This window comes from Lutjanus erythropterus, chromosome 1, assembly GCF_056507025.1.
Source record: "Lutjanus erythropterus isolate fLutEry1 chromosome 1, fLutEry1.hap2, whole genome shotgun sequence".
In the NCBI taxonomy this organism is placed as follows: Eukaryota; Metazoa; Chordata; class Actinopteri; order Lutjaniformes; family Lutjanidae; genus Lutjanus; species Lutjanus erythropterus.
Window position 1 is genome coordinate 11930491 of NC_139317.1, and position 12436 is coordinate 11942926.

At 39.6% G+C, this 12436-nt stretch overlaps 1 protein-coding gene across 9 annotated transcripts in view; it reads right to left on the reverse strand.

Moving 5' to 3' along the window:
• Positions 1 to 8093: 8093 nt before the first annotated feature.
• Positions 8094 to 12436, reverse strand: part of tle3b (TLE family member 3, transcriptional corepressor b) — a 42322-nt gene continuing 37979 nt past the window's right edge. For all 9 annotated transcript variants that reach the window (XM_084743416.1, XM_084743576.1, XM_084743336.1 and 6 more), the window contains 4 exons: positions 12224 to 12371; positions 11957 to 12107; positions 10636 to 10712; positions 8094 to 9543 (listed from right to left, as the gene is read on the reverse strand). In XM_084743416.1, the coding sequence (XP_084599542.1) occupies positions 9436 to 9543; positions 10636 to 10712; positions 11957 to 12107; positions 12224 to 12371 (484 nt within the window). In that variant the 3' untranslated portion in view covers positions 8094 to 9435. The remainder of the gene's footprint in view (positions 9544 to 10635; positions 10713 to 11956; positions 12108 to 12223; positions 12372 to 12436) is intronic.

Below are 12436 nucleotides of genomic sequence, written 5' to 3' on the forward strand. Positions count from 1 at the left end.
ATGCCTGTCTTTGTCATCTGTGATGTGAAAGCAAAGCAAAAGAAAAATGTGCATCCTGCTCATTGTTCAGTTATCAAAGTCTCTCTCTGCTTCTATCACAGTTAGTTTTGTGTTTTTCTATTTTCAAACACAGGTTTGTGGTGGTATCAGCTCTAAAATAGTCATTATTACCAATAAGTCGTTCTACACCTCTTTGTTCTGCAAGAGCCACCCCTCACCTAAACCAAAGTTAAAAAAAAATATGAAAAATGTAAGTCAGTGTTTCCCAAAGCACAAAATGACGTCCGCAAATGTCTTTCTTTAATCAAAATCCAAAGATATTCAGTTTACTATCATAGAAGAGTAAAGAACCCAAAAAATCTTCACATTTAAGAAACTGAAATTAAAGAATCTGGACCTTTTGTCTCAAATAATTACTCAAACCGATTAACTGATTATCAAAATAGTTGCTTTAGTAATTGATTAATAATAAATTAATCAGTTGCAGCTCCAACCATCCGACCAATCTCTTGTTGGGTGCTACATGTGTGTAAAGGCAAATTGTCCAAATGTCCAGACCTGATTTGCAGGACATTGTACAGTATTTGTATGTGAAATAATTAGAATTTTATCAGCACTTTCCTGACAGGACAAAAAATTCAACATGAGAAGCATTGCAAAGGTAGTTTTTTTTTTTTTTTATCACAGATCCACTGGACTGAATTATAATGTGAGGTTTCTCTGGTTCTGGGCAGCTGCTGTATATTCAGTTAGTACTGACATACTTTATATTCAGTGTACAGTATACAAGAAGCCTTCTCCACTGTTTTGTTTTCTCTTTCTGAATCCTTTCAAATCCCCCTACGTTCCCTCCTGGACAAATAATTTAAAAAAATCCAGTTTAAGCATTGTTCTCACCAGTCTGTGTGATCAAAGACTACGAGAAAGGCTTTTATAACAGTAGAAGCATTGAATTATACATAACAAAATGAAAACTCGACACACACACACACACTCTCACACACAAAGCCCTCCTCTAATTTGAGCCACTGATCCTGAGTGGGCTCTTGTGTCCAGCAGAGACTGATGAAAGCTTCTCATCTTAAGGACAGGTCAGAAGATGAGGCGAGGCCTGAACGCTATCAAAGGGACCCAAATGACCTCTGGGTGCTGAAGCACCAGCGCTCTCTGCCTCTACACAAGCTCCCTTTAATCTCCCTCTCCTCTCCGCAAGCACTTGGTTATCCAGAGAGTGAGAGAACCAGGAGAGAGCTTCTCATTTTTTATTTGCTCCTTTCTTTAAAAAAAAAAAAAAAAATACTGCACCCTTATACACTCCTCCTCTCCGTTTTTCTTCAGGCTACTTGGTTCAGCCCAATCGATGTGCTTATAGGAGCTGCTGCTGAAGAGGGGATACACAGAAAAGAAAGACATGGAGGGGTGTAACTGCTGACAATAGGATGGAGAAATGGAGATGGTGGAAGAGGAAGATGAAACCATAAAAGTCTGTCTCGGTGTAGAAAAGAGAGAAAAGCCTCATCATTTTGCTCTCCATTTCGTCTCACAGTGCTATAAAAGAGAGATGAAATCAGACGGCTGTCAGGTAAAGGAGAGTAAAACCTTTGCCTCCCCGCTGAAATGGACCGAGGAGAGAAATGGAGAGGAGAGAGGCAGAGCGCCCTGCATCACTTCTCCTTCACAGCAAAAGCTCTCGACTGTCAAAAGAACAAAAACACCTCACATCAGGATTTTACAGGCCGAGCCTTTCAGAGTGGTTAGAAGCTTCTGTTGGAGCACCGTCAGCTTTTAGCAGAGATCGAGAGAAAATGTTCCTCATGAATTGGGCAAAATGGCGAGATATTTTAAAATATTGTTTATTTCAGCATGTCTTATTTATATTCCTTTGTAATACTTCTAAATTTTGGCAAATATCAAAACATATATCTTGAATAGATCGTGACTTTTCATGTCAAAGTGTAACAACTTAATGTCAAATGCAAACCAGCTTGTCAAGATGTTAAACCATGTTCCCCATTTACACATGGTATACAGTATATACACAGAGTTTTGGAGGTATCAGCCGTAGAGATGTCTGCCTTCTCTCAAATATAATGGAACTATGTGGCCTTTGGCTTATGGTGCTCAAAGCACCAAAAAATAGTTATCCATTTGTTGCAGCCAAAATTCTCTAAATGGTTCAGTAAATGCTCTCGGTTAAGGTTAGGGACTAGTCACAGCGATTCAGTTACCTTTAAAGATCCATTATGCAAGATTTGTGGCAGGAATTGAATATGATATTCATAATTATGTTTTCATTAGTGTATAATCACCTGAAAATAAGAGTTGTTGTATTTGATAGAATGAGCCCTTTACATCTACAGAGGGTATGGGTCCTTGTCCATGGAGGCCACCATGTTGCTCCATGCCATGTTTCCACAGTAGCCCAGAATGGACAAACCAAGCCAGGGTTCAACGCTGATTTTTTTTTTGCACAACTATCAAAACAATTTAATAGCTTTATTGATTTTGAGTTGCTAGATTTACTTGCTAGATGTGGCATGTACTTGCCCTGGGCAAGCAGGCAATCCTTATTGTTGATCCCTGCAAACACCAGCTTCCACAACATAGGTGTTTTTTCATGCTTGGAGGAGAAAGGTGAGGCAGGATGTTTACAGTCTGCAAAGTCGCCACTAGATGTCACTAAAACCTACACACTGGCCCTTTAAAACCTATTAGTAATACATAAACATAATTTCTAGAAGGCAGCATTACACCAGGACAACTGATGTTAATGTATTTGAAGAAAATATGTACATGTAGTCATGCATATCTCAGCCATATGTACAGAGCTTTCAGCCCACACAGTTAGGTGCAATGAATGGCAGAGAAATCGCCCCATATTGCATCCCTAACCACCCCGTCTCCCCACTTTCTCACATCCACAGTCAGAAATCACAGCCTTACAGCCAGCACCCCCACAAAAGTGAAAATGAATGCACTCACCACCTGTGGTGGGAGCAGAACAAGAGAGTGGGAAAGGACGTAGGAGGGGAAGAAAGAGAAGGAAAAGACGTGGCAACTGTTCAGGGAGGTGAGTCAGTGAAACAGGACTCACAGACACTGACATTAATAGTATACATATCATGAGTAATCCCACGGAAGCCAGGAAAAGCCAGAAGTTGCAATTTCATAATCGTGTGCTGGTCGTTATTGGCATGACATTAATCTGTGAGAATTTTTCTCCTCAAATCCTATTTCACAATCAACTCTGATATCAGCACAAAGCCACAAATTCCCAAACTAGTTTGTCTTTTTCTCAGGTGTGTGTGGGAGTGTGTGAAATGTGAGTGTGACTGAATGTGTCTCTGTTGGTTCTGTGATTCAAGTGAGGCAACAGAGTACAGAGTAGTCACTGGGTATGTGTGTGTGTGTGTGTGTGTGTGTGTGTGTGTGTGTGTGTGTGTGTGTGTGTGTGTGTGTGTGTGTGTGTGTGTGTGTGTGGGGTTTGCCAAGCCACACAGATCCTGAGCTGTGTGTCTCATCCCTCCCACCATTACTCCTGTCAGCAGGCCTGAAACCACAAACCATCCCGTCTGGAAACAAAGCCATTAACTCACAACAAGCGTCTCTGTCTCCCTCACACCTTTTTACTTTACTCTCTCTGTCACACTTCACTTGGTTCATATCAGTGTGTGTGTGTGTGTGAATGTGTGTGTGTGTGTGTGTGCACGCTGACAGATATGTATCAGAAGTCTGTGTGTCACAGCCATGACATTTAACGGCTCCCATTACCAAGAATTACACCTACAGTAACGACTTCATTTCTCTGTCAACAGTGGCATTTGGTCCCTGTTTTTGTTTTATTTCCATAACTATCCCATTTTACAAGCACTGTGTGTGTTTGTGAATTTACACACTGAACACCAAACTAGACTGTTCATGAATCCAGAACGGTACCGTTGGTGTTAGACTGGCAGTTGATCAAATATTTTCACTGGTAGATAAATGGGGAGTCTCAGGAGCGAGTACTATGACCCGCAAGGGTTAGGGTCATGTGACCGACAGAGACAGCCGAGGCTCATTAATAGGCTACTTTTTGGTAGCCCGTGAGGTGGTTATCAAAAAGGAAGTGCACAGTAAGACCGCAACAAATGGCAATTATTTTCATGATTATTCAAATGTTTAGTCTATAAAATGTAAAAACAAATTGTGACTCATCCCAATTTCCCAGAGCCCAAAGTGACGTCTTCAAGTTGCTTCTTTTTTCCTACAAACAGCCCAAAATTCAAAGACTCTTCATTTATTGTCATAAATGGCAAAGAAAAGCAGCAAATCCACACATTTATGAAGCTGGAACCAGCAAAAGTTTGATATTTTTGCTTGAAAAATAAATGAAATTATTATTAAACTAGTTGGCAACTAATTTTTTTTCACTTGACTAATTGATTGATGGACAAAACACTGCAGCTCTATAATGGACTAATCAATTAGTAACTTCTGACTTATAGACAGTAGCAACATTTTGTCGTTGAAGTTCACCATTTGTGTATCAAGTGACCACATTTTGACTACTAACCACCAGAACTGAAATCTGTTGTATTTGGCAGCTAATTTTCCTTCAATCAACAAATCAATTAATTGACTATCAGCCCACTGCATTTCCTTATCCTTTAACCTTAATTTAGGTTTGACAAAGCAGGACCTGACCTTGATTCAAATGAAATCAATGCAATTTTAAAATGTAAAATGGATTATGAAAGAAACAAACTTTTTTACTTTCTCCCTTGAGAAATGGCAGAAGAGGAAGAGACAACTCAGTGTTTCTCTGCTACTTTTTTTTTTCTAATTTTAGCTCATAAAACAACTGTCAGACCCACAGCCAGTGAAGTATTTTAGACAACATTGCAATAATAGCCAGTAGTGGTCAGTCAGCACCGGATAATCAGACTGAATTGTCGACTTGTTACACTTCATTAGAGAAATGGCCAACTCAGTGGAGTTGGCGGATTCAAAGGTTTGGACCCAGACTAGCTGCAGCTGAGTCTTGCTTCCAGTTTTGCCTAGTGGCCACTTTCATTATTGCAGAAAAAAGTTCCTCTGTGACCCAAAAAGCATTTTCCTTACAAGCCACCATTATAGAGATCCACCGATTTCAATTTTCTTGGCTGATTCCAATTTTAAATTTTTTATGGGCCTGACCTGCCAATTCCAATTTTCAGACTGCCTAAGAACTATAATCGACAGCATTCACAAACATATTTGCAACTTTTCTTCTGAAATTGAATTGGATGTTCATGATACGACAGGGACTATTAAAGAATTTATACATTTCCTCCAAAAGTGCTCCAGGTTACAGCCAGGTATTATGTTATTTTATTAAGTTTATACACTAGAGAGAGCACAATCTTGTGGGACATAATTTCACGTTCTCTGTGGAAGCAGATGTAAAGAAACCAGAGACTGACCTGGTGCAACAGTTGGCTGTAGTAAAACTTTGCAGTGTGAAAAACAGAAGTTAAAGGAGTCTGAATGAGAACATATTTGAGGAGACAGGCTGTTTTTTCTTCAGCCAGAACAGAAGGTTTGTCAGTGTCAGTTTGTGAACAGTAGTCTGCTGCTGGCTAACATTAGCCTCAAGAGCAGGAAAGTTTACTGTTGTTTGGCGACACCGTCAGCTGCTTAGCTGCTTCGTCTCCTTGTAAACTTTCCGTCTTCTCCTGTTCTTGGAATCTATCGCTAATGCCGACCTCATGCAAGCATGTGTGTGTGGCTGTGACCAGTGCTGTTGTGGGTTTGATGTTACTGTCTGTGATGCTGCATGCATGCTGTGATCATTGTGCAGAGCATGCGTGTGAATTTGACTGGTACAGAATCAGATGTGTGATGCTGATCAGCCACGTCACGGGTCAGGGCCGGGCAATCAGTGCATCTCTATAAAAGAAACGTCTGTGAAACTGTTGCATTGTTCATTATGACTCTTTCTCTAATGAATTTTTGATCCATGGAAGTTTTATATTTATAAAACTTTCCTTGAGCTGAGATTTGAGATTTTAAAAACTGTGATGTTGTGAAGTCTTTGTTTAGAGCTCTCGCTCTTTCAAGAGAATCACTACAGCTCCAAGTCAGTGGGCCTCATATCCCTGAAGTAAGAAAGCTATATGTGCTAATCCAGCACTTCTTATTAAATGGAATAGACTTTTATCATGGCACATATGGATATGAAATATTTGGGTAAACACAGGTGTTACCAGTGATACTAATCAAGGACTTGTTCCATTTAGTGTAGCAGGGACTTTCCAGTGAGCCAACATTCACAATATCAGCACCCTGACACTGTTTGACCTGAATGGAAAAACCCTTCATTAGTATAATTCGTAACACCTGTGTTTAACCAACTATGTCTTATCAAAATGGCTGCTGTGAAAAAAAGGTCTTTAGGCTCCATCTTTGGATCATGTATCCAGCCTTAATAATACATCCATGATCTCACCCTGCAGGTTGTAGCAAGACGGACAGTTAAAACGTTGTAAGCTAACATCTTAGATTAGGTGCCTTTACATGAACGACATAAAGTAACTTTCTAAGCCATGTTTCGACATATTTGTTTTGACTCATAAACAAGTCAGAGTTTACCAAAAGCTGATTCATTTTATCTGCCATCTGATCAACACTAATACCTGTCACGCTGTGTGTTTTCCTCTTTACTCAGAAATCACCCGACAAGAGTTGGCCTCAAACGCTGCATCGTGAACGTCACATGGAGACGAGCCAAGAGGACTGGATGAGTCCTTGGTGAGTTAAAACTTGACAAACAACAAGCCAAAGTCTTTTCCAATCCTAAATAATCTAAATCTAAGTAATATTGCTTTACTTTGTGAGATACAGGATAGATATGATGATGTGAGAGGATGTGTGGAAAACTTTAATCGAGCTAAAGTTTGCTAAGGATTATCTTGAGCATTAGATACGTGTTGCTCAGGGTCGTAGCCAGGAATTTAGAAATTCTGACTCACTGTTACACCCTTCCACTAACCTCAGAAAAGGTTAGTGGGAGGGGAGGGTTAGTATGTGGGATTTTTTTAGTATGTGCAAATAGTTAGTATGAAACAAAGGGTGCGTTAGGTGCATATTGCAATTATTATTATTATTATTATTAAAACAGCTTTGTAATGAAGTGCTGTAGTACTGCAGTGACACCTTGCCCTAAAAATCTTGTTCTCCAGATGAAAGGAAACATCTTTGTTTCATACAGACCCCAGCAAACATCACATCATCACAATTTTGTTTTGTTTTTTCCTGTAAAAATGAAAATTACAATGCAAAAATGGTCTTTCCCACTAATTGTATTGCATAACACATTTTTACCATATTGTGCAGCCCTAGTCTGCTGGCACTAGACATTATGCCAGCATAAATATCCCACAATGCAATGCGGTAATGCTAACAACAACATAACAGACAAAGGGGGACAGCGACCAAGGCAACTCTGACGTAAAATATTTTTAAAATTAGTTTGTTGTTGGCAAAGGTTGCCATGGTTACACATGTCCTACTGACAAAGAGGCTCTCAGGAAGTAATGTGAAGTGCACTGAGCAGTTTGTCCAGCAAAAATCATGCTGCTGTTTATTTACACAAAAATATGTTGAACAATAGTAGTGCATAGTATGTGATTTCAGATGCGGTAAATTTCTTGGCCGGGAGCAGTGGCTTTCTTTCTTGAGGAGTCTGCTTGTTGCCATGACATTACCACACAACAGAGCCTGGCTAATTGTTTCCCCTTTTTTCAGTGTTTATGCTAAGATCATCATATTTAGTGTTCAGACTAGAGGTTTGCCAAATCCTGCAAAGAGAACTCAACAGCGTGAGTTTTAAACCAAACATATTTTTCAGTACGTTTTCATATTTTTAAGAATATTATTATTGCAATACCCTGAAACATCGTGATCTTATTTTAGGGCCATATATCACACCCCTAGTACAGACATGAGTGTTTCCATACTCTTCCTTTAATCAAGGCTTCACACAACACAGAGGCCTTCAGAAGCCCCTAAAGTACATCATACATGTATAATTGCAGGTGAAATGTTGTCAGTAGGTCAATCACAAGAATATGGACCATTCTACAAAAACTGTTTTATTGATTTATTAACAACTGTACATTTCTTTTCAGTGCTGACAGCATTTGCTACATACTTTGGTGTGATTCAGAGGGACTGCTGCATTTCGCCCCTTTTATCTTCTGGTGGGAAATGCTGACAGGATCAGGAGCACAGTGTACAAACCAGAATTATTCACTGTTGTCTTCACGTCAACATGGGAGACACTTGATTTAATAATTTGTGGGTTTTTTTGTTGCCATTCCCCACTTCCTCATGAGCATTTACATGTCTCTGCCTCTCCCCGTCATGGCCGACCAAACATATTCCAGGAATATTGATAAGATACAAAGGGGCAGATCTAATATCGCAGATTGGACTGTTTGAGTTTAGTCTGTAGCCAAGAAATCAATGGTGCAATTCAACATCCATATTACGTCAAGTTAGCAAAAAGCACACCCAGTTTGTGCCTGCTGCAGTGCTTCTGCTGCCAACTGAGGTCCAAGGGTTAGGCTAAACATTAAACGTTCCCTATCTCCCATAATCTAACAAGGTAAAACAAACAGGGAGAGAGATAGCACAGACAGATGTACACTTTAAAAAGGTCTTTTTATATATATGAATTAAATTTACATCCATCTCTTTTCCTGAATCATAGCGTCCTGCTCGGTCCCAAAGTGGTCCAAACCAGCCGAGGCTCTGACTCCACGTTGTCATCGTCCGGTAAGAGCACTGTGACAAAAGGCCATTTTAAAATCTCCACAAAACGTCCTACTTTACAAGTTTCATGCTCCTCTGTTTGATTTCTGAAAAAGTCAGCCTGGAGAATGTGCTTTAAGAAAATCAAAAGGTAAAATTGTTAAAAAGTTCTAATCTATCATCTGCTCTCCCACTCAAATGTCATGGCATAAGACAGAGTGGGCCAAAAAATCATCACAAGTACACCCAGGACATGAAAATATATATATTTTTATAATATATATAAAATGTCTTTATTTAATCCAATATGTACATTTTTCACAAGACGTCCGGGGAACGAGGTTCTCTGAAATGAAGCACGGCTTCATCGGGTTACACCCAAATATTCTCAAGGAAAAAGAAAAAAATTCAGAAGTCACAAAAAAATGTGTAACCCAAAAATAAACCCTTCGAAACAAAAAGGACCAAAAAAAAAAAGTTAACTTCTTTCCAGCACAAGCATCCTTAGGCAAACAGCTCCATTGATTTCCACCAGTTAAGTTTTCCAAATAAGTAGTCCGTCTCAGCCGGTTGTAGTCCACAGATCAATGGTCGAGGGGAAGTAAAATTAAAAGTCATCTGATTAGAAGTGCTGTAGCAGAGCAGGAGCCTCCTTTGTCTCTAGTAGATGACCTCATAGACGGTGGCCTTCTTGTCACCGGATCCTGTCACAATGTATTTGTCGTCTGCTGAGATGTCGCAGCTCAGGACGGAGGACGACTCCTTCGACTGTGGAAGTAAAAATAAGAAAAGTCAACATTAATTCTTCCTCCTGCTTATAATTTTACTCAGTCAAGACTAACACATCTACTGAAGTTCATAAATATGCTGCACTTGTCTTGGACCTTATTTTCTAAAAATACCCATTCCATCTTTTGTCCTCAAAAGTCTTGCTTGGTTCAACCAACAGTGCAAAAAATGTCCAGGGATGTTCAGTTTACAATTATACAAAACAGAGAAAATTCTTTTATTTAAGAGACTGGAACTAAAGGATACTTTTTGCTTAAAAAAAAAATTAAACAATGATAGTAACAGATAATAATTGGTAAATTGCAACTAATCTATTTTTATGTCAATCAGCTTATCAGCCCTGTGTGAGAGTATCCAGGTTGAATGTCTGAACACATTCTCCCACTCGAACAGCTGATGAACATGTTGTTAGCTTTAACAAGATTTATCATGTCTGTGTGATTTAGTAAAACAGCCTGATTATAATATGGAAGTTCACGGTTGGGGACAGTACGTGTAACAAAACACCCATCTTAAAATTAAAAATATCCTTATTAGTTTTACAACACATCTCACAAAACAGCCCTCCTTCCCTCCCACATATGAGCAACTTGTTATCAGGATCCACACTTAGTTCACGAGATTAGTTCTCAGCTACATTTGCTTGAAAACTCAAAAAAAGCTAGTAAATGGATTTTGAGGTGCGATAATTTTGTCACACATAATTGTGACAGCATTTTATTGTATTAGGGTTTAAGAATAAAAGCAATTGTTTGGAAGAGTATAAGGTCAAACTTTCAGTTGACATATGAAAAATAAATCATGAGGAAGACTTTCTTTAGAGATTTAAAGTCTAAAATCTATTCTCAACATGCAAGTATTCAATCATTTTCTCGCCTTGCCCTAATATTCTTCCACATAATCGTGCCTCCATTTTGTCTGTCAAAAATTATGTATAATAGAATCAGTACTACTTTGTGAAAGCGTGTCCTAGCCTTGCTCTCTAGACATCACAGAGGTTATGCAAACTGTAATGTTCCTTTATACCTTTGAGTTGAATTGTGTTTCTGTGTGTGTGTGTACTGCAGTTACCTGGAAAATGCTGGCACCATAGGGAGTCCTCCATGCATTCAGCAGATTGTCCTTCCCTGTGCTCACAAACCATTTACCTGCAAACACAGAACAGACGTGTTGAGAATTTCATCTGAAGGTATGTGTCCTGATACACACGCAGTCATGTTTATCTTTTCTCAGCTCAGATGGAGATTTACATTAAACCTCCAACCCACAGCAACAGCTAACATGTGACTGTAATTAATGGCTGTAAAAACCTTATTGAAGAAAATACCATTATATTAACCATCATGAACGCACATAATGAAGGAGACTCACACCATTTCCACTCTGATAATTATTTAAATCACCCTCTGATTAATTACCCAACTGACTAGTTGGCTAATGATTTAATTAGTGACAGCAAATGCTCTGAAGCAGTGAGCTTCATTTGAATTAACCAGTTCTGTGGTGGCAGTGATATGAAACGGTGCTGTGGGGGGTCTTGTGAGGGGAAATGAATACTGACAGTTCTGGCAAAAAATAAAGTGAGGCGATAGTAAAACCTCATTTATCTGAGCCTTAAACTTGAAACCAGCTGGTCTGCCCAACAGGCACAATGATCCGAACTGAAGAAGCAATGACAAATTTCTCTAATGAGCCCATTTGTAAAATACAGCTACAAGCCTTTACTTTGCTATGTGCAATTTAAACTGTACAGAGAAGCCTGACATTTCGACACAACTCAGCGCAACGACCATTTCACACAAATAAACAGCACTCGTTAGGAATTCAGATAAAAAATGTTTTAGAAATAAACTGCATTTTTTAATCACACTATAATCACACTATATCACCCTTTAAGTGACTACATAACAGTTGCTGTTTGCTTGAATCATTACAGAGACTGTTTGTTGGTACAGAGATGTTGTCTGGCTGCCGCTCAAGATGTAGCTGCTAGCAGAGTGCCTGTCAACATATGTAACACTAAAATCTAAATTTCTCCTGACCTCCATGCCCTCAACTGTAGCTAAAGCTCTGCTCATCAGTCATCCAGTAACCATTACATTTGGACTGGTGTCTCTCCAAGGAGAGAAACACTCTAGTTTTCCAAATTATGGTTGTCAGGTGGCTTAATGTGACCGTGCCCCCAAGATCCCCTTGTCATGGTGTCATCAAATCATTAAACATCATCTTCAGAAAACCATGAATAACTACACCAACCTTAATGGCAACCTGGCAAGAACCTGACCCCAACAAGGTAAAAAAAAAGTCCAAATTCTGTCTCCTTACTGTTGAATACGTAAAGATTTTCTTTTGTTTGTGTGTTCACACATTAAGGAGCCTTGTTGTTACTTACCACAGTAGGCAAACTTGAGTGAAAGGACGCAGCTTTCGTGAAGGTGCAGCTGGTACTTGTCAGGCTTGGTGTGGTGAAGAACCTCCACATTGCTGCTCTCCATGCCCACAGCCAGCCATTCTCCAGTGGGACAGTAGCCCAGTGAGAAGATCTGCATCAAGGACAAGACAACACAGTTGGATCAGACAAGATCAGCAACAGGTGTTTTAAAAGTTCAAAACTAAGACTGTTTTACAACCAATAGTCACCAGAAAGGCTTCTCCCTACCTGTGAGGTAAAGTCGTGTTGCTGGAGTTGTCTTCCCTCCCTCAAATCCCAGGAGCGGACGGTGTTGTCAAGCCCTCCGGTCCATAGTTTGGTCCCATCGTGGGAGATGTCGATGCAGCTGGCTCCATCTGTGTGGCCCTGGAACTGCCTAGAAAACCACAAAACACCAAATATGTCAGGAACAGAGGAAAAAGCCTTCCCAACTCTGACAAT